Below are 19,125 nucleotides of genomic sequence, written 5' to 3' on the forward strand. Positions count from 1 at the left end.
TGTTGCGGCTTCCCCTGGGGAAGTACAAGGCCTCTCTGTTCTCCCCTCCAGATCAGGGAGCCGCCAAGGTAGGTGGGCACCAACTGCTCCCGTCCTCTCTCTCTCTCTTTTTAAAAATATATTTTATTGAGTTTTTACAGAGAGGAAGAGAGAGGGAATAGAGAGCTAGAAACATCGATGAGAGAGAATCATCCATCAGCTGCCTCTTGCACACCCCCTACTGAGGATGTGCCCGCAACGAGGGTACATGCCCTTGACTGGAATCAAACCTGGGACCCTTCTACTCCACAGGCCGACGCTCTATCCACTGAGCCAAACCGGTTTCGGCACCCAGTCCTCTCTTGTCCCTGCCTCCCTCCTGCCCCAGGCATTCTCCCGCCCGCGCCGTTCTTTCAGAGGGCGAGGATGAGCTCCCCGTGCTAGCAGGTGTTCCGTGTTGGTACCATAAACCAAGACTTGAAGGACCAGGAGCCGGGTGAACGTCACCTCCAGGACGCTGCCAGCAGAGGGCGCTGTTCTCCTTACGATGGAAGCTGCTACCCGCACTGGACCACCTGCAGCCTCCCAGCTCCCAGGCTCTCTGGGCTGGCCAAGGGGAGCAGTGTCCCTGCCGGGCCTGGGGGCTGGGGTTAGGCCTTTTGGCTTCTGTCGGAAAGCAATGTCGGCCAGACAGCCCTTGGGAAGGCTGTCTGGCTTTCCTTAGTCATTGGTTAATGAGAAGTGAAGAGGAGGGAAGCCAGGGATGTTGATCTCGAGTATCAATACAAAAAAAATAGCCTTACTTAGTCCCCCAGGGTGGAACAGGGTGTCTTGGGTCTCTGTGGCCCCCCCTTGACGTCACGCCTTCCCCCCAGCCTCGCCCCCGCCTCCGCCCCCGCTGCCCGCGGGGTGCCTGCCGGCTCTGCCAGGCCGGCTGCGCCTGGGATGGTTGCTGAGCAACAGGCAGCCCAGCGCCCGCCTCCCCGGCTCGCCCCCGCCGCCCTCGCTGCTGCTCCCAATATGGATGCAATTAGTGTGCTTCTACCTCCAGACTGCAGCTTGGAAGCGGACAGGGAAGCAATGTTCTCCTGCCCCAAAGCGGCGCCAATCTGCCTTGCACAGCCGGCTCCGCACGCCACGCACCTCCCGGAGTAGCTGGCGGAAAAAGCTCCTCGGGGGTCCTCCCCTGTGAATCACAAGTTTAAGAGGGAATTTAGAGCAATTGTGGTTGAGAACCGCAGAGAGGGGAGGCCGATGGGGAGTGGGCGGTGGGAAGGTGGGGGGGGGGGGGGGAGGGACTGTTACAAAGCAATCTTCTCTAGGGCCCTGCAGGGCTATTATCACAACAGGTGCTTTGCTGACGTCTTTGGAACGTCATCTCCCTCCCTTCCCCTTCTTTCCTCTTCCCTGTAGTCACACCCAAGGCTACTTCTGCTTCAGGGTTCAAGTCCAGAGGTGTGGCCGTTGCGGAATGGTGAGGCCAGGGCAGATTGAAGGCAAAAAGCTACCTGGAGAGGAATAGAGTCTGTGTATTTATGCAAACATTTTGAAAGGTCAAATAACTTGTTAAAGGAAAGGGCCCAAGCGAGGGGAGAATGCGCGTCCTGGTGTTACTGAAAAGGGGACCTGGCCCTGGCCACTCCGCCTGGGACCCAGCAGGAGTGTGCTGGGGCGGGGGGGGGTCTTTAACAGCATGAGTCCAGGTGACTATGAGGGAACATTTATTAAAGCTGGAGACATAGAGACAAGAAAGGGCTTAACATAGAAGCAGCAGGAGAGCCTGGGTTGGCTGCTTTAGCTCCCTGCAAAATCAGAGAAAAGGGGGCCTTGGGGACAGGTTCCGGGGATTACCCAGGGATGAGCTGCTGCTGCCCATTGCTCCCCTGGTTGCAAGCCTCCTGGGGTTCTTTAGCTTTTAGGCATTAGAGTTTAGCCTGCCTGTGGGGGGAGAAGAGGGAAAAGGGAGGGGAGGCCTGCTCCTCAGGGGGAGCACAGGCTGGGTCCTTTGTGTTGAGGGTATTTATCTCACTCTGCTGGAGGGAATCTTAGGGGAGGCCTCAGGGGAAGGTCTCAACAGAATATTCATCAGATTTTCAGGTGTGCTCTTTCAGGATCACGATCTCCATTGCTTGGTCTGGGCCCTTGGTCTTCAGTCCATGCAGCTGGTCCTGAGGCAGCCACAGAGTCACTGGTCTGGTTTTGCTGCTCTTTGGGGCCTGGAGCTGAAATACAACTGATGCCTAGATGTTATCCTTAAGGAGGAGAAGGTCTGGGGGGTGGGGGGTTGTCTAAACCACATGACCAGCAATGTGCTAGTGGTGGAAATGTTACCCTGAGGGGAGGTTCTTGTTTTCCCAGTTTTGCCCTTGGCTGGGCACCCAGGGCTTTCTGTCCACGTGACCTGTACCTGGCCCATCGTCCTTGCTCTGCTCATGTCTAACTGCCTGTAACACTAGGTGTGCCTAAGCTTTATGACTGTGTGTTGAGGGCTGAATGACAACTGTCTAGTTCTGGAAGGTGGGGGTAGGGATTCTAGAGGAATGTGAATTAAGACATTGTTATGCCTCTCAATTAAATCAATCTTACATAGCGAGTATGGAATAAGTTCCCTTTTGTGGAATACATGTTTTCTCGCAAAGCCCATTGGTTTTTATTTATTTTTGTTAATTCTAACCGGAGGACTTTTTTTCCTATTGATTTTTAGAGAGTGGAAGGGAGGGAAAGAGTAGGGGTAGGGGAGAGAGATAGGCATTGATGTGAGAAAAACATATCAATTGGTTGCCTCCTGCATATGCCCTGACCAGAGTTGGGACAAACCTGCAACCCAGGTATGTGCCCTTGACGGGGAATCAAACCCCGAGACCCTCCATTTTTCGGGCCGACACTCTAACCACTAAGCAAAGCTGGCCAGGGCCTGATTGTCCTTTATGTGCACAATCACTAACATGGTTAACAATGGTGATCATGTGAAGCACAGCCACCAATTAGAGCTGTCCCCCTGGTAATATTTCAGATTGGTTTGTAGTTCCCAAAGAACTCCACCTACTCATTTCCAACGCTTCTCCTGCGATAGCCTGGAGGGTAAGTACTGCCAGGCTTCTGTCCCACAGAAAAGGGACATGGAGCTTGGGAAATTGGGTGACTTGCCAAAACTGGTTTGGCTCAATGGATAGAGCGTTGGTCTGCGGACTGAAGGTCCCAGGTTCCATTCCGTTCAAGGGCATATACATTGGTTGCAGGCATGTCCCCGGTAGTGGGTGTGCAGGAGGCAGCTGGTCGATGTTTCTCTCTCATCGATGTTTCTAGCTCTCTATTCCTCTCTGTAAAATATCAATAAAAAATTTTAAAAAAAGAAAATTGGTTGACTTTCCTAAGGTCACTAAATGGGAAAAGAGCTGAGATTGAGACCACCTTGCTTTTCTGCAACAGGATATTGTTATGGGAAAAGCACAGCATGCCATCCCATGATACTGACCTCACTGTGGGGCCTTATCAGGCCACTTACAGTTTCTCCTGGCTTCAGTTTCCTCACTCTAAAATCAGCACACCAACAGGGCAGACCTTTCCGGTTGTAGTCAGTATCTGCAAAGTGTTTAGAACTGTCCCTGGCACGTAATAAACACAGGTCTTACGTGTGTTACCCACACCCCGGTCTCCATTAGTGAAGTGAGACATGCTCCAAGACAACCTCCCACCTTCTGTAAGAGAAATAAAAAACGTCATTAAAAAGCTTGCTCTGGATGTGACTCTCATGCATCTACATCAACAATTCTCCCTACTAAGAGGAGTGACTCTCTTCCCTGTGGTCATTCTAGCCAGCTAAATTGCCTCCATGTATTAACAATTATTTTTGTGTGTGTCAGTTGGAAATACCCTCCCACAAGTGTACCTCCTTGCTAGGCAATATATGGTTCGTGAAAACTTTCCACAGGCACATCAAACCTTAATTCCCTAGTGATTTACCTTATAACGTCAGAAAGTGTTGGCCTGCAAGGAAAAAGCAGTGGCTTCTAACACCTGAGTTTTAGGCTTGGTGATCTTAAACTCTTGTCAAATGTTTTACCTCGTTTATTTTTATTTCTTCATTTTTAAATGTATTTTGATTGATTTCAGAGAGGAAGGGAGAAAGAGAGAAAAATAGAGACATCAGTGATGAGAGAGAATCATTGATTGGCTGCCTCCTGCATGCCCCCCTACTGGGTATCAAGCCCGCAACCTGGGCATGTGCCCTTGACCAGAATCGAACCTGGGACCCTTCAGTCTGCAGGCCAAAGCTCTATTCCCTGAGCCAAACCGGCTAGGGCTGTTTCACCTCATTTAGAAAGATTGCAGCACACTCTTTTGAAACATGAAGATTCTTCTGGCAGCTTGAGTAAACCTCCTCTGATTTAAATGTGCAATAAACATTCGTTATTATTATTACTACCCTACCGGCTTAGATTTTTATCTTTCTCCAGGTGGGTCATATTTGCGTTTGTGACCTATTTTAAAGTCAAGCCTCTCTTTTACAATGGGAAATCTCTGCTCTTTTATTGCCTTCTAGACCTTCACTCAGATTGCTATAATTATTGCCTCCCACAATTTCATCTTCATTTAAAAATAATTTATGCAGTTTAGCTAGAGCTCTTGCAAGGAATGTGGGAAGGGCAGGTCAGAGCTTACATGTATCTGCAGTGTTGGCCTCCATGGCCATGAGGGGTTGGCGCCTTTTATTTTGCAGAGCAATTCAAACTCTTTCAGTGATAAAGTGGCAGAAGAGGGATGAGGAGAAAAGGGAGACTAAGTAGATAAAAAGGAGAAGGAAAGAAAAATACAGTGGCAAGAGCTGTAAAAGGCTTAAGGGAAGTACATCATCTCACAAGCAGAAACAGAGGAAGAGGCTGTTTATTTCATTGCTTAAGTCAAAACATTCCATGAAGGACTGCCTTACATAATTCCAGAGGCCTCGCTGAAATATGTATTTTTGGGAGGGGAGCCCCACTACCTTGTGCCACAAAAGCTATTTGATATAACTAATGACATGCAAACACAATTTGCAAAAGCAGAGTATTACCACCATATGATTTTTTTTTTTTTAAAAGGTTGAGCAAATAGATTCCACATCTTTAAAACAAAACAAAAAAGCCATTGTAATTACACTGTCATGAACCTGGGAAATCTTGGCCATACCTACAAACCTCTCAGTTATAGAAAGGAGCAAAGGTCCAAAGACATCAGGCCACCCCTCTGAGGTCGCTGAGCAGAGACTTCACGTTTGGTATTTTGGATTAAGTTGTTTGCTTTCAGAAATGGATGTCATGTACTTTCTAATTGTGTAGAACAGTAGTCAGCAAACCGTGGCTCGCGAGCCACATGCGGCTCTTTGGCCCTTTGAGTGCGGCTCTTCCACAAAATACCACGTGCGGGTGCGCACGTACAGTGCGGTTGAAACTTCGTGGCCCATGCCCAGAAGTTGGTTTTCGGCTCTCAAAAGAAATTTCAATCGTCGTACTGTTGATATTTGTCTCTGTTGATTAATGAGTTTGCCGACCACTGGTCTAGAACTTTCATGTAAAATAGTTGGTCCTTAATTGTATTCATTACTGTTTTACCAGTTATTATTCTGGTATGCTTTTTTTTTGAATGGCAGCCCAATGTTGAATAGTCACCTACTGCATTGAAAGTCTCAGCCAGATTTTAAAAACCACAGAATGAGAAATATGGTACAACAGTGCAATTCACACATAAATCACATTTAATTAAATATTCATGCCAAATCAAAATAGCCACCCACCAGTGCCAAAGACACGTGTTTATATTTCACCATAAAGATAACCACAAATTAAATGTATTTGTCCAAATGTCTCTTTTCTCTTGTTAGTGAATCACCTTTACTCCCAAGACACATTTGCTTCCTAATGTTTAGCATTCACAGCACAAGTGAAGTTAATTACATTTAATGGTCATATTCTGTGTTCAAGACTCTCTGAACTCTTGATTGCCTAAAACGAGGTAGATAAACATTTAAGGATTTTGTTGGTTGGGAATCATTTCCTTTAGATCTTGATAATCATTTTTAATCATTTTAAATAGAATTCCAAAATCTTTACCAAAGATCAAAAATGTCTAAGCGTGTTGCCTAAAAATGCAAAAATATAATTTCAAGAGGTTATTATGAAAATTGCTTTACCTCATTTCAATTTAAAAAACTGGGATAAAAGCATCAAATTACAAAACCACCAGTATCTTACAGCTGACAAACCACCCAACCTCACACAGCACTTAAAGGGACCCTTGCAACCTGTCCTGGCTTGGGAGTGTATAGATGCAGAGGCACTGGGTTAACTCATGAAGGGACTAGACCAGCTGCTGGCCCCTTAACCTCTGATCCTAAATTTCAAGTCTCCTCCAAAGTGTAAGCCTGACTCCTGGCATTTCTCATGGGAAGCTCTCCCTGAGACCTTGAGTCCCATCTCTGACGGCAGGTCAATCTACAGACAGAAGCTGGAGGCATAAGCCCACCGGGGGAAACACTGTAGCGGACAAGGTTGGAACCCGGGTGGAGCCTTGGTCATGCGCAAGTTTAGACTGAGGAGCAGGCCGAATTGGAACCACGCAGCAGCGCCAGGACCGCCAGTCAGGTTGGGGGGGGCAGGCTGGGCATGAGACCAGCGAAAGGTACTCCTGGCATGGACCCCCGTGAGATTTCTGAGAAGGCCGGCGGCAGGCCGCTCCGGGCCTTTGTCTTTTTGCGAGGAACCAAGGGCGAGGCTCCCAGGAACCTGCTGAAGGAGCCGGACTTCCGCAGGCCCCGCGCCAGGTCCTGGAGCATCAGGTCGTCGGCCAGGACGCCCAGGAACGCGCTGGTGGTGGAGCTGAGGATGGTGGCAGCCACCTGCACGGGGCGCCGGACCACGAGGGTGCCGTTCGCCCCGCCGCCGGCCCCGCCGGGCTTGGAGGCGCCCCGCAGGCCGGGGTCGCCCAGGAGCTGGCGCAGCGCGCACGAGGCGCCGGGCCGCAGGTAGTGGTGCGCGCGCCGCCCGCTGTGGTCGCGCACGGCCACCTGCGCGCCCAGCCCCACCAGCAGCGCCGCCACCTCCTCGCGGCCGTGCAGCGCGGCCAGGTGCAGGGGCGTGTAGCCGCCGCGGGAGCGCGCGTTCAGGTCCACGGGCGCGCCCCCGAGCCCCGACACCTGCACCAGCTGCAGCACCATCTCGCGGTCGCCGCTCTTGGCGGCCCAGTGCAGGGCCGTGTAGCCGGACATGAAGTCGGGCTTGGCGGCCAGGCCGCGGTCGCGCAGCAGCAGGCCGTGCAGCTGGTGGCTCCAGCGGCCGCCCGCCGCCCGCACCAGCCACTCGTGCTCGGCCGGCTCCAGGGGCACGGCCGGCGGCGGCGGCGCGGGGGGCGCCTCCTCCGTGTCCGGGCTCAGCAGGCGCGGGCCGGCGCGGGACAGGCGCCTCAGGTGCGGGGAGCGGCCGAGCCCCAGGGGGCCCGACTCCTCCACCGACAGCCGCCGCTGCAGCAGCGGGGAGCCCCGCGGGCCCGGTTCCTCCGACAGCTGGCGGCGCAGGCCCTGCTCCTCGGCGCGGACGCGGAACGCGGCGGGGACGCAGCGCACCGGCAGCATGCAGGGCTTCTGGGGGGGCGCGCGCCGCGGGGGCGGCGGAGGCGGCGGCGGCCCTGGCGTGGCCCCTGGCTCAGGGTCCAGGCCCGGGGGCTCTGCGTGGGGCAAGGAGGCCTCCTCCTCCGACGGTGCCCGGGCCGGGGGGGCCACGTCTGCAGAGAGGCCCTCGGGGGGCTGGACCGGCTCCACGGAGGCTCCGGGCTGCTGGCTCTCGGGGTTTAACCGCAGCTCCCCGGTCGGCGGGGTGAATTCGGAGACCGGAGGAGCCTCGGGGGTGTCCTGTTGCTCCGATGGCGGGGCTGGGTCATCGGAGGCCGAGGACGGAGCCCCCGAGGCAGCGGTCTCGGCCGGTGAGATGGGCTCGGGGGCGCCGATCGTGGGCTCGGGGGCGCCGATCGTGGGCTCGGGGGCGCCGATTGTGGGCTCGGGGGCGCCGATCGTGGGCTCAAGGGCACTGATCGTGGGCTCGGGGGCGCCGATCGTGGGCTCGGGGGCGCCGATCGTGGGCTCGGGGGCGCCGATCATGGGCTCAAGGGCACTGATCGTAGGCTCGCGGGCGCCGATCGTGGGCTCGGGGGCGCTGGAGGCGGCGGGGCGCGGGGGCTCCGGCGCCCCCCGGGGCCGCAGCTTCTTCTTCAGCACCACGAACTTGACGCCGTCGAGCTCCTTCACCACCGCCACGTCGTTGACGAGCTGCTTGAAGCGCTCCCGGCGGGCGGCGCGGCCGCGCGGGTCGCCGGCGTCCAGCAGCGGCTTGAAGCGGCCCAGCAGCTCGGAGCTGCGCACCTGCCCGCCGCGCTCGTGCAGGAAGCCCAGCACCGCGGCCGGGCTCACCCCGGCGGCCGCGGCGGCGGCGGCGGCGGCGGCGGCCAGCGCCATGGCCGGGCCCAGCGCGGCGGGGAAGCGCGGCGGCCCCGGGTCCCGCGGCCTCGGCCCCCCCCCCCCGGTGGCCGCGGCAGGTGCGCGTCGCGGCGCGCGCTGGGACGCGCCGGAGCCGGGGTTCTCGGAGCCGCGTCCGCCTCGCCGTGCTCACCGGATCGGGTCCTCCGAGGCCGAACGGGCGTGTCCCGGAGCCGGGCCGCGGTCACGGTCACGCCCACGCCGCAGAGCCCGGGGCCTCCGGGGGAAAGGCGCTCGGGGTCGCCGCGCGCGTCCGCGCCCGCGCCTGCCGCCGCCGCGCCCCGGGTCTCCGGGGTAGGTGTCCGCCTTTCTGTTCTGTCCAATGGGTGCCGGGCTCCATCCCCCAGTTCGGTGCTCGCTGTACAGGTGACAGCTGCCACCGGGGAGCGAACTGCTCCCCCGCCGCTCCCCGCCTCCCAGCTCCAGGCGCACACCCAGAAATTAAAGGCGCAGCGCCCGGCTGCCGCAGCTCGGCTCCGGTTGCTAGGTGGGCGTGTTTCCCAGGAATGAATGCCGCAGTCCACCCACAAGGAGCTTAGGGTGTTATTCCTTTAAGAAATATTTACCACAAAAATACCGGGCGATGATTTAAAAGCAACCATTTATTTTAAAGACTATCCGTGCCCCTCTCCTGTAGTCGAATGCCATTCATACTGGCTTCATGCCATTTGCAGCAAAGACAGTTCGCTGTGCGTGGCAATGTATGTGACACGAGGTTTAGAGGAGGTGTTTTAAAAAAGGAATTTTCTGATGAAGGAAATAATACATCTTCACATCGAATTTGGGGAATAAAACCACAGGAAAACATAACGAGTAAAAAAAAAAATAATCACTTGAAATCACCAGTAACATTTTGAAATATTTTTATTCTCCCCCATATACATGTGTATACATGTTTACACTTTAAAATAAGAATGTGACACTGAAAATATGCTATGTTTTAAAAACTTCATTTAATCTACAAATATTTGTTGAGCACCTTGTATGTGCCAGCATCTTTTCGGGTGGTGATACTTCAGTTAGCAGGACAGATAAGCCCTAACTGGTTTGGCTCAGTGGATAGAGCGTCAGCCTGCGGGCCAAAGGGTCCCAGGTTCGATTCCCGCTAAGGGCACATGCCTGGGTTGTGGGCTCAAACCCTAGTAGGGGGTGTTCAGAAGGCAGTTGATAAATGATTCTCTCTGATCTTTTATGTTTCTCTTTCTCCTCTCCTGTTCCTCTCTGAAATCAATAGAGAAATATATATATATTAAAAAAGAGAGAGATAAAAACCCCTGACCTATGGAGCTCACGGGTGGTGGGGTGGGAACAGAAGTGATGTGATGAATCTGAGAATTGGAGAGTATGCGAGATAAATACTATGGAAACAATAGAGTAAAACAGGAGGGGCAGGTTGCCAGGAAGCAGGGACTTGAAGTGATCAGGAAGTTCACCAGGTGGAAGAAGAAGGAACCACCAGGGCAAAGTGGGGTCACTTTAATTTACAAATAGGAACTACAATATAAACCCAGGGGCACCACACCTGGTACTGTAATTACAGAGAGCAAGACTCTGCAGTCAAAATTCCGCACTTGAATCCTAGCTCTACCTTAGGCTACTTGCTCTAAGTGCCTCAGTTTTCTTATCTGTAAATGGGGGTGACAGTAATAGTATAGTGCTTACCTCATAGGCTGTTGTGAAGATTAAGTGAGAAAATAAACATGCTTGGCTCTCAGTAGACATTCAGATTATTGCCAGCAGTGCAGCCACTACTATTATTGCTACTTGCTGAAAAGAAAAAGAGAACAGTAACATGAGAAAGATCCCCTTTCTCTCCTCCCCAAAGGCCGTTTCAGTCTCTAGAATGCATATGATTTCCAGGATGCGTGATTAATCGTTTTCCCCTCACTTTATATTTTATTGCAAGTATTTTCCCAATGACAATATTCTTTACAAATGATTTAAAATATACATTTTTATTGATTTCAGAGAGGAAGGGAGAGAGAGAGAGAGAAACATCAACGATGAGGGAGAAGCATTGATCAGCCGCCTCCTGCACGCCCCCCACTGGGGATAAAGGCCAAAACCCAGGCCTGTGCCCCACCTGGGAATGGAACCGTGACCTTCTGGTGCATAGGTCGACCACTGAGCCACGCAGACGGGGCCACTGTTGTTTTTAACAAATTTTAGCGAATAGGCCACAGGTTGGAAAAAACACTGTAGCAATTTTACCAACATAAATAAATATTACATGTCTACAACTATAGTCTTTATATTTAAATCCAAAAGTCACGGCTGGTCAACAGTGTTCAGAGAATGATTAGCATGTGATCACACTGCGTCATGGGAGGTAACTGGGCCATTGTCCCCTGGACTGACTTCCTGCAGCCGTGTTCACGCCTGCAGGCCATGCTCAAGGTGACATTCATTTACTGGAACTATTCAGCATATATTTAAAACTGCGGTAATACATGTCGAAGCTTTCTGTGGAATTAAACTTTTTATATACTTAATTTTAATTACACAGATGGGTCTACATAGGTAAAAACAGGTGGGCTAATTTGTCAAATGTTTCTTTTTTAAAAAAATATTATATATATTTTATTGATTTCAGAGAGGAAGGGAGAAGGAGAGATAGAAACATCAATGGTGAGAGAATCATTGATCGGCTGCCTTCTGCTCGCCCTACTGGGGATTGAGCCTGAAACCTGGGCCTGTGCCCTTGACCGGAATGGAAGCTGGGACCCTTCATTCCATAGGCCAACACTCTCCCTTCCTCCCTGAAATCAACACAAATACATATATTTAAAATAATAACAACAAAAAAACAAAGCAAAACCACCCTGGCTGAGGTGGCCCGGTTGGTGGAGCATGGTCCTGTACACCGAAGTTTGAGGGTTCCATTCCCCGTCAGGACACACATCTCCATTGTGGGTTCGGTCCCTGCAACAGGAAGCAAGCAAGTGATCTCACTCTCCTCTCTTTCTCTCTTTCAAAAAAAATACAAATAAAAAACCAACCAATAAAACACAAAGCTAAGACAAAACAAAAATATCAGGCCTATCAACTCTAGGAAGTTTATGTACAAAAAAGTACAAGACTTTGAACATTCCTTAACAAACATTAACACCTAAGAAATGGCTTTGAGTAAGACACTTTCTTGATTTAACAGCAACACAGTCTACTAATTTCCCGAGGTTTCACAAAAGGAAAAATATACCATGGACAGTGTGGCTGCTGACAGGAAATCTGTTCTCACCAGAGAAGGCTGGTTTGTCTCCATGATCGACCCAGGTTCCCCCAGGGCTGTGTGGCTGGCCCACTCCAGACATGCAGACAGCCTGTGGCTTGCTCAGAACTGCAGTGGCTTTCCCTCTGATTCCCCATTATGGAAGAAGGGAGTGGATAACCCCATCAGTAGATAATCCTGCCTCGTATCCATCCTCTTCCTAAATCTTTTTACAGAAACGCAAAAAGATGGAGTTATTGACACTGTTGAACACTGTTACTGTTTTCAAAAAGTAATGCACTTGTGGATGGGGTGGTGCTTGCAGTTTCTATCGACACCTGAATGATTTTATCAGCCACTATGGCTACATTCCATAAGAGCAGCCGGTCGCTCAGTGGCTGAGGGTCGACCTATGATCCAGGAGGTCACAGTTCAATTTCCAGTCAGGGCACATCCCAGGTTTCAGTCTCTATGCCCAGTGAGGGACATGTGGGGATTGAGCAGAAGGCAGCGGCCAATCAATGATTCTCTCTCATCCCTGATGTTTCTATTTCTCCCTTTCCTTTCTTCTCTGAAATCAATAAAAGTATATTCAAAAAAATGAATAAAATAATTTTTTTGTTGTTGTTAAAAAAAAAGAAGAGGAATGGAAGTTTCTATGCACAAACATTTCCATGCAAAATGAAATGCAGACCCATGCTCTATCCACTGAGCCAAACTAGCTGGGGTGAAAACCACTCTTAATATTTGTGGTTTACTCTGGGAGGTTTCCTGAATACATCCAGAGATATAAACACAGCCATGTATACAGTCTGCACTGATGGAATGGGACTGCATGTTGTTGCATAACGCATGCTTCTTTACTGCCTGCTGTAACAATGCTGGTGTGGGGAAGAGGGGCCCTGCAGGAGCTGATGGCAGGCTCCCTGGGAGCGCTGGGGAGGGTCATCACGCTAGGGCAGTGGGGGCAGAAGGACAGTTCAGATGCCAAAGACAGTTCAGAAACAGAACTTGAATTATATTGCCTGTTTTCATTTTTACAGTCACATTTCCTTCATTGCATTTTCATTTCAATAGTCACTTTTTATATTTCCTTTTCTTAGCCTTTTCAGGACAAATTGCTGGTTCCCTTGGAAAAATAGTTTCCATGACCTCATTGGTAGTGGAGCCTCCATCCACTTGGAGTTTTGTTACTGCCTCCTCTCTCCACTGGGAGGAGGGCGGAGTCCCCGTTCAGGATGGTTATTGATTTGTGTGAACTCACTTTGAACTCATTTTGACTGTGATCACTAAGAATAGACAAGGGGTTAAGTACTGATTGAAAAGGAATTGCTGGCACAAGCAAGCTCATGGACGGCGCTTCACAGGCTTCCGGCTCTGAGCTCTACAAAGGATCATGCCCAAGGTCACAGTTAATTGGCTGAACCCAAACTTGACCCCAGGCTGATTCCAAGCTTGTGCTCATTGACTGTGTAAAATTAGGTCACCGATCACTTAAAATCAATGTTCTGAAGGTTAACAAATATAGGGGGAAATTCCTCAAGTAGAAATCTAGCTTAAACCTTTGTACTTGGGCATCGGAACATACTCTGCTTTAGTATTTTCAGTGATTGGTCTGTAGTTTGAGCAAACATCAGAGCAAGGGTGCCAATGACATCCGGTTCCTCAGGCGGTTTTTAATTTTGGTACCCTGCTGCCTTTGAGGCCATGGAATCAATTCTTCCAGTGACCGGCAATTTGTCCTTAAACATTGGGAAGATCAAACACAAAATGTATGCTTCTAGCCCAGCTGGCATGGCTCAGTGGTTGAGCCTTGACCTATGAACCAGGAGGTCCCAGTTCATTTCCAGGTCAGGGCACATGCCTTATTTGCGGGCTCAATCCCCAGTGCAGGGTGTGCAGGAGGCAGCCAATCAATGATTCTCTGTGGACACCAATCAATGATTCTCTGTCATCATTGATGTTTCTCTCTCTCTCTCTCTCTCTCTCTCTCTCTCTCTCTCTCTCTCTCTCTCTCTCTCCCTCTCCCTTCCTCTATGAATCAATAAAAATATTTTATAATGTTGATTTCTATCAAGGATGAAAGTCTGTAATGTGTCTTGAATATGGGTGAACACAAGTGGGAGGCCATTTGCTCCTAGTTCAGTATCTTAAATTTGGAGGCAGTCAGGGTAGAAAGCACTTCATATTTTAAAAAATCACATTATTAAATAAATATAAAATTAAAAACCACCCATAGTCTGCATTATATTATGCTATGCTATGCTATGCTATGCTATGTTATGTTGCAGTGCCTATTCCAACCGCACTACCCTGTGAACCCCACAGGGAGCCCAGTAGACGCTTTATGTGGGTGACTGTCTTGTCCTCTCATGACAACGTGAATCGCTTTCTTCCATTAGGCTTAGTCCACAGTCTGGCTCCTCTGCCCCCTGGTGTCTCACCAAAGTATCACCATGAGAATCTGGGTGCCAGTAGGCAGGGACTTGAGGGGGATGGGTTCCTCAGAGTGGCAGTGAAGGGACTTTGCCCAGATAACCAAGTTTTGCAGTCAGCACTTCCGGAAGGAATCGTGTTTGTTCCTGCTAACCAGCGAAGGGGAACAAGAAGGGCCTTTGCACCCTAGCCAGTTTGGCTCAGTGGAAAGAGTGTTGGGTCTGCGGACTGAAAGGTCTCAGGTTCGATTCCAGTCAAGGGCATGTACCTCGGTTGCGGGCACATCCCCAGTAGGGAGTGTGCAGGAGGCAGCTGATCGATGTTTCTAACTTTCTCTCCTTCTCCCTTCCTCTTTGTAAAAAAAAGAAAAAATCAATTTATATATATAAATTGTAAAAGAAGGGCCTTTTCTTTCTCACGCCTACGACCTTTTTTCTTTTTTTAAATATATTTTATTGATTTTCCACAGAGAGGAAGGGAGAGGGATAGAGAGCTAGAAACGTCGATGAGAGAGACACATCTACCAGCTGCCTCCTGCACCCCCCCCCCCCCCCCCACTGGGGATGTGCCTGCAACCAATGTACATGCCCCTGACGGGAACTGAACCTGGGATCCCTCAGTCCGCAGACCGACGCTCTATCTACTGAGCCAAACCTGTTTCATCGTGCCTGTGACTTTTTAAGTCCAGTCTTTTCTGAGGTCAAAGGGACTTTATTTCTAAACCTCAGCGACAAATGTCAGATCCTTGGTCTCTGTTGTAAACTGAGCTTTTGTCTCTGTGGCTGACTTTTCAGGCTGCTGATCTGGTTCCTCAGACTTGCTTGGTTGCTAGGCAGGGAGCCAGTAGGCCTGGTCCGCAAAGACTTGGAGGCTGTGTCCTGGCTGGGGGATCAGGGGCAGACCTTGCCCTTTGCTGCCCTCGGTTATGCATGTTTTATTCCTATAGATGAGTTTTGACTGAAAATATTTTTTTCTTCTACACCACGAGGGACCTTTTGGGGCTCCGTTTTCCTTTCACATTGGTCAGTATCTAAATTAGGAGAGCTTAGTTTGAAAGGCTTGCAAAGTCCTATCTTAACCGTTCCTTTAATGTGGAGCCCTGCTTGGGCCAGGATGGACAAATCAGGAACCCGTTTGGGTATTCCATTCAGGTGGGCTTAGACATGACAGCACCGAATATCTGGAAATAAAGTTCCACTAACAGCATCTGGCTTACAGATAAACAGTTAAGAAATAGCTCACCTTTCCCCTGAACTCTTACACTAGTATACCTGAGGCTTAGCTTGCCTTTGGTTTAGTATCATGGGTAAAGGTAGAAAGAATTCTTACTAGTACACACCAACTTCTCTAGCTTCCTAGTCAATAGTTCTTAGAGCTCATTAACAGAGAGCTCAGAATAAAATTATTTAAAATAAGTTAGACTGAAAGTTATCCGTAGAGTGAGATCCTCCCTTCTACATGGAATGGGTTGGGGGAGGAGTCGAGCTGGAGTTGGGGTAATTGGGGGGAACGGAGTGAGGTGGGCAGGCAGCCAAACGGCTTGCCTCAGAAGATAAGTACTTGCCTGCTGCGTTGAGACTATCAGCGAAGTAAACAGCAAACAGTTTTACTAACAGCCCTCTGAGCGATCATTTGTGCCACTGAGCAATGGAGCAAGAAACGGGAGGATGAATTCTGCCTCTGAGGCTGTGGGGTCTGGGGAAGAAGGCCCTAACAGTTCTGCTTTGTCTTGCCTGTCTCAGCTTCATTGAAACGCTAGCAGTTCAAAGGAAAACATGGGGGGATATAGGTCTCTGTCCCCAAGGTGGCTCGAGCTCCCAGGAGCAAGGTGCTGTGTCCTCATCAGTTGGCATGTTGTTCTAGATGTTCAATAAAGATTGATAACGATGATATGGCAACTTGTTACGTAAGAATGACTTCCATAGCTTTGATTTTTCTTTTTCAGAATGGGGTCACAGGGCACTGTTGTCAATAGCTGCAATAGTTATGCAGTATGTTCAACAACTATTGATAATGATAAAATAGTAACAGTTTGTCACGTGATAGTGAGTCTCACCACTTTGTTCTTTTTTAAAATGGGGTCATGAAAAAATACAAGAAAGGAGAAAAAAACCCAAAATGATAAAAAATAAAACGGGGTGAGAGTTTCCTGTCCACACACCTCTCATCTGAGTCAGTAAACAACTTGGCCGTACAGTAGGGGTGTAGCCATGGAGAGTAGACATATAGCCACTTTTCTGGATGTAAACTTCTGGTTACCTTCTTAGATGTTGACTGGATGGAGGTGATCATAGCATAGCTAACAAGGCAAACGCCTGCACTAGATCCTGCAGGACATCAATTCCAGATAGAACGGCTGGAGTAAGAGCAAGGAACAAAAATACAGAGGTGTGCGGAGACCGGTTTGGCTCAGTGAATAGAGCGTCGGCCTCTGGACTGAAGGGTCCCAGGTTCGATTCTGGTCAAGGGCATGTACATTGGTTGCGGGCGCATCCCCGGTGGGGGTTGTGCAGGAGGCAGCTGATCGATGTTTCTCTCTCATGGATGTTTCTAGCTCTCTATTCCTCTCCCTTCCTCTCTGTAAAAAATCAATAAAATATATTTAAAAAAATACAAAGGTGCTTGTGGTGCTCGAAAGGCTGGACTCCCCACCCCTCCCAGCCCCCACCCCCGTCCCTTTCGCCCTCCTGTGTCTAAAACACAAACTATTGAGGCTTCTGTCTTACTGGAAAGGGGTTGGAGGCTGCAGGGTGGCTCATTATGTGTGGCACCCTGTTCCTTCCTCTCTTCTTCCTTCCCTTTAACATCGGTGACAGACTTTACTGGGCAAAATAATCCTTTCTTTTTCAACTGGAAAATTTTGTCAAAATGTCACAATGTCCTAATGTCCTTTGAGCTCAACATAACTGGGCCTTAGAAACTTTCCAGGGAAGAGACAATACGACCACAGTCTGCACAGAGCCTTCTGTGTGTCTGTGACAGCGAAGAGCAAAACAACCATGCTAATGTTGTTGGTGAGGGCTGGGCTCTTCTGCTGCTTCTTCGTGGCAGTTCAGTCCACATCTTTAAAGAACATTGCTTATGTCTCCATTAGGAGGAATTGTTTATGTCTCAAAGGTAACAAATCCCATGTGCTATTTATCAGTTTGCTCCAGAAGGTGTAGTGGGTTGAATGGTGCCGCCCCCCCCCCCCCCAATTTAATGGCCTTTTAGGCTTCCTCTACATGATTAGGAGTTACTTTTTTGAAGAAGAATAATTATATGTCATGCAGGGGGTGGGCATCAGGGTTTTGGAGATGCTTAGGTGGGGCCTGGCTGAAAAAGGCTGGGAGCCACTGGTGTGAAGGTGTCTAGACCCAGAGGCAGGTGTTTGATGCGATGAGATGGCAGGTCAGCCAGCACTGGTACTCTGCCTGGAGGGGTGTTTCTTGTCCGTTCATTCGCTGAACGGCCGGTCCCTGACTCCTGCTCCACCCATGACAGGCTCACTTCCCTAGAACCCCACCGCCACCTGCACTGCCGCATCCCTCTGGAACCATCCACAGCACGGCATTGCAGGAGTCATCCCCATCCCCGAGAGTGACAGCAAGAGGAGATGTCTTCAGACTTCCAGAGTGACGAGCCATAGGTGACTGTTCCTATCCTGTGTTCCTACAGAGCCAGCGCCTGGTGGGGAGGGCGGACGGATCCACAGAGAGCTGTGAGCGGGTGTGCTGAGGCCCGGGCAGAGATGTGCTGTGCGCCGGGGCGCCCAGAGGAGGCAGTATTCCTCCTTGGGAACTGGACGCTTCTGAGACAAGATACTCAAGGTGAGTAATGACTGAGGAGGGCGGGGAGAGAGGCGTCGGCAGGAGCAAAGGCACATAATGGGTTTGTAGAACAGCAAGAAGCTCATGAGAGACAGGAGTGAGGACGGGAGTGAGGACAGAAACAGGTTGGAGAAGGTGGGTGGTGCCAGGCTGTTAAGGGCCACACACATCCTCGATGACTCAAACGGAACACGTCCAAACCAAAACGGGTTGTCCCTCCCGGCCCCCCTCTTCCTCCCGCAGGGGCTGGAGGGATCAGCATCCGCCCAGCTGGCAGGGACCTCACCCTCTTCATTCCTCCCAGTATCAATCCGGCTCTCTCCACTCCTATGCCGGGCCATCGTCATCTCCGGCCTGGACATCTGCCGTGTACCCCCTTCACACCCAACTTCTCGTCCCAGTGTGGCTGCCTCCACTTCACTCCTGCAGCCAGGGATCCATCTAGAACTCAGATCTACTCATCACTGTGCAAAACTCTCAAGACCCTCCAGAATTCATCTTCTGATAAAGATTAAAAAAAAAAAAAAAAAAAAAGCCGAAACCGGTTTGGCTGAATGGATAGAGCATTGGCCTGCGGTCTGAAGGGCCACAGGTTCGATTCCAGTCAAGGGCATGTACCTTGGTTGCAGGCATATCCCCAGTAGGGGGTGTGCAGGAGGCAGCTGATGGATGTTTCTAACTCTCTATCCCTCTCTCTTCCTCTTTGTAGAAAATCAATAAAATATATTTTAAAAAATAAAAAATAAAAGAATACAAGCGCAGAGGAGCTTATAATGGGAAGCGGTAGTGTCCTGACATTCCCCGTCCACAGCCCTTCTCCCTGCAGAACCTCTTCTGGCCAGTTCTGGGTTTTGGCACTGCTGGTGGTTACCTCCACGTCCCCGATATTATGCTTATACTGAAGTTTCTTGCCTTATCAATCTTGGATATCCTAGTGCAATAAATAAGGGTCCAGGTCACTTTTATTGCCTTTTATCTCTCCTATCCAGCCTTGGAGTATTCCTAGTTCCTCCTCAGGTCTGTTTGGAAACCACAAAACATATACTTAAACCTTAATGTCTTGCTTCCTCAGTCTTGGGCAGACCACTAACTTACCACTTTGTAAGTTGGGAATGTTAGAGCTCCCATCCAACCGCTCACCCTCCGCGCCCCAGCCACTCCCTGCCTGCGCCTTGCCGCACACGTGATGC

The 19,125-nt window shown here is 50.3% G+C and overlaps 1 protein-coding gene across 1 annotated transcript; it reads right to left on the minus strand.

The window, feature by feature from the left end:
• Nucleotides 1-5,695: 5,695 nt before the first annotated feature.
• SOWAHA (sosondowah ankyrin repeat domain family member A) lies at nucleotides 5,696-8,599 on the minus strand. The gene has a single exon (XM_084884767.1). The coding sequence runs from the start codon at nucleotides 8,459-8,461 to the stop codon at nucleotides 6,596-6,598; it is 1,866 nt and encodes a 621-aa protein (XP_084740893.1). The 5' UTR covers nucleotides 8,462-8,599; the 3' UTR covers nucleotides 5,696-6,595.
• Between the last annotated feature and the right edge of the window lie 10,526 nt (nucleotides 8,600-19,125).

This window comes from Pipistrellus hanaki (assembly GCF_964339955.1).
Source record: "Pipistrellus hanaki genome assembly, chromosome: 5".
Classification (NCBI taxonomy): Eukaryota; Metazoa; Chordata; class Mammalia; order Chiroptera; family Vespertilionidae; genus Pipistrellus; species Pipistrellus hanaki.

Bases quoted from the DNA above. Each gene is read 5' to 3' on its own strand.
- SOWAHA (XM_084884767.1), bottom strand. From the start codon at position 8,461: ATGGCGCTGGCCGCCGCCGCCGCCGCCGCCGCCGCGGCCGCCGGGGTG.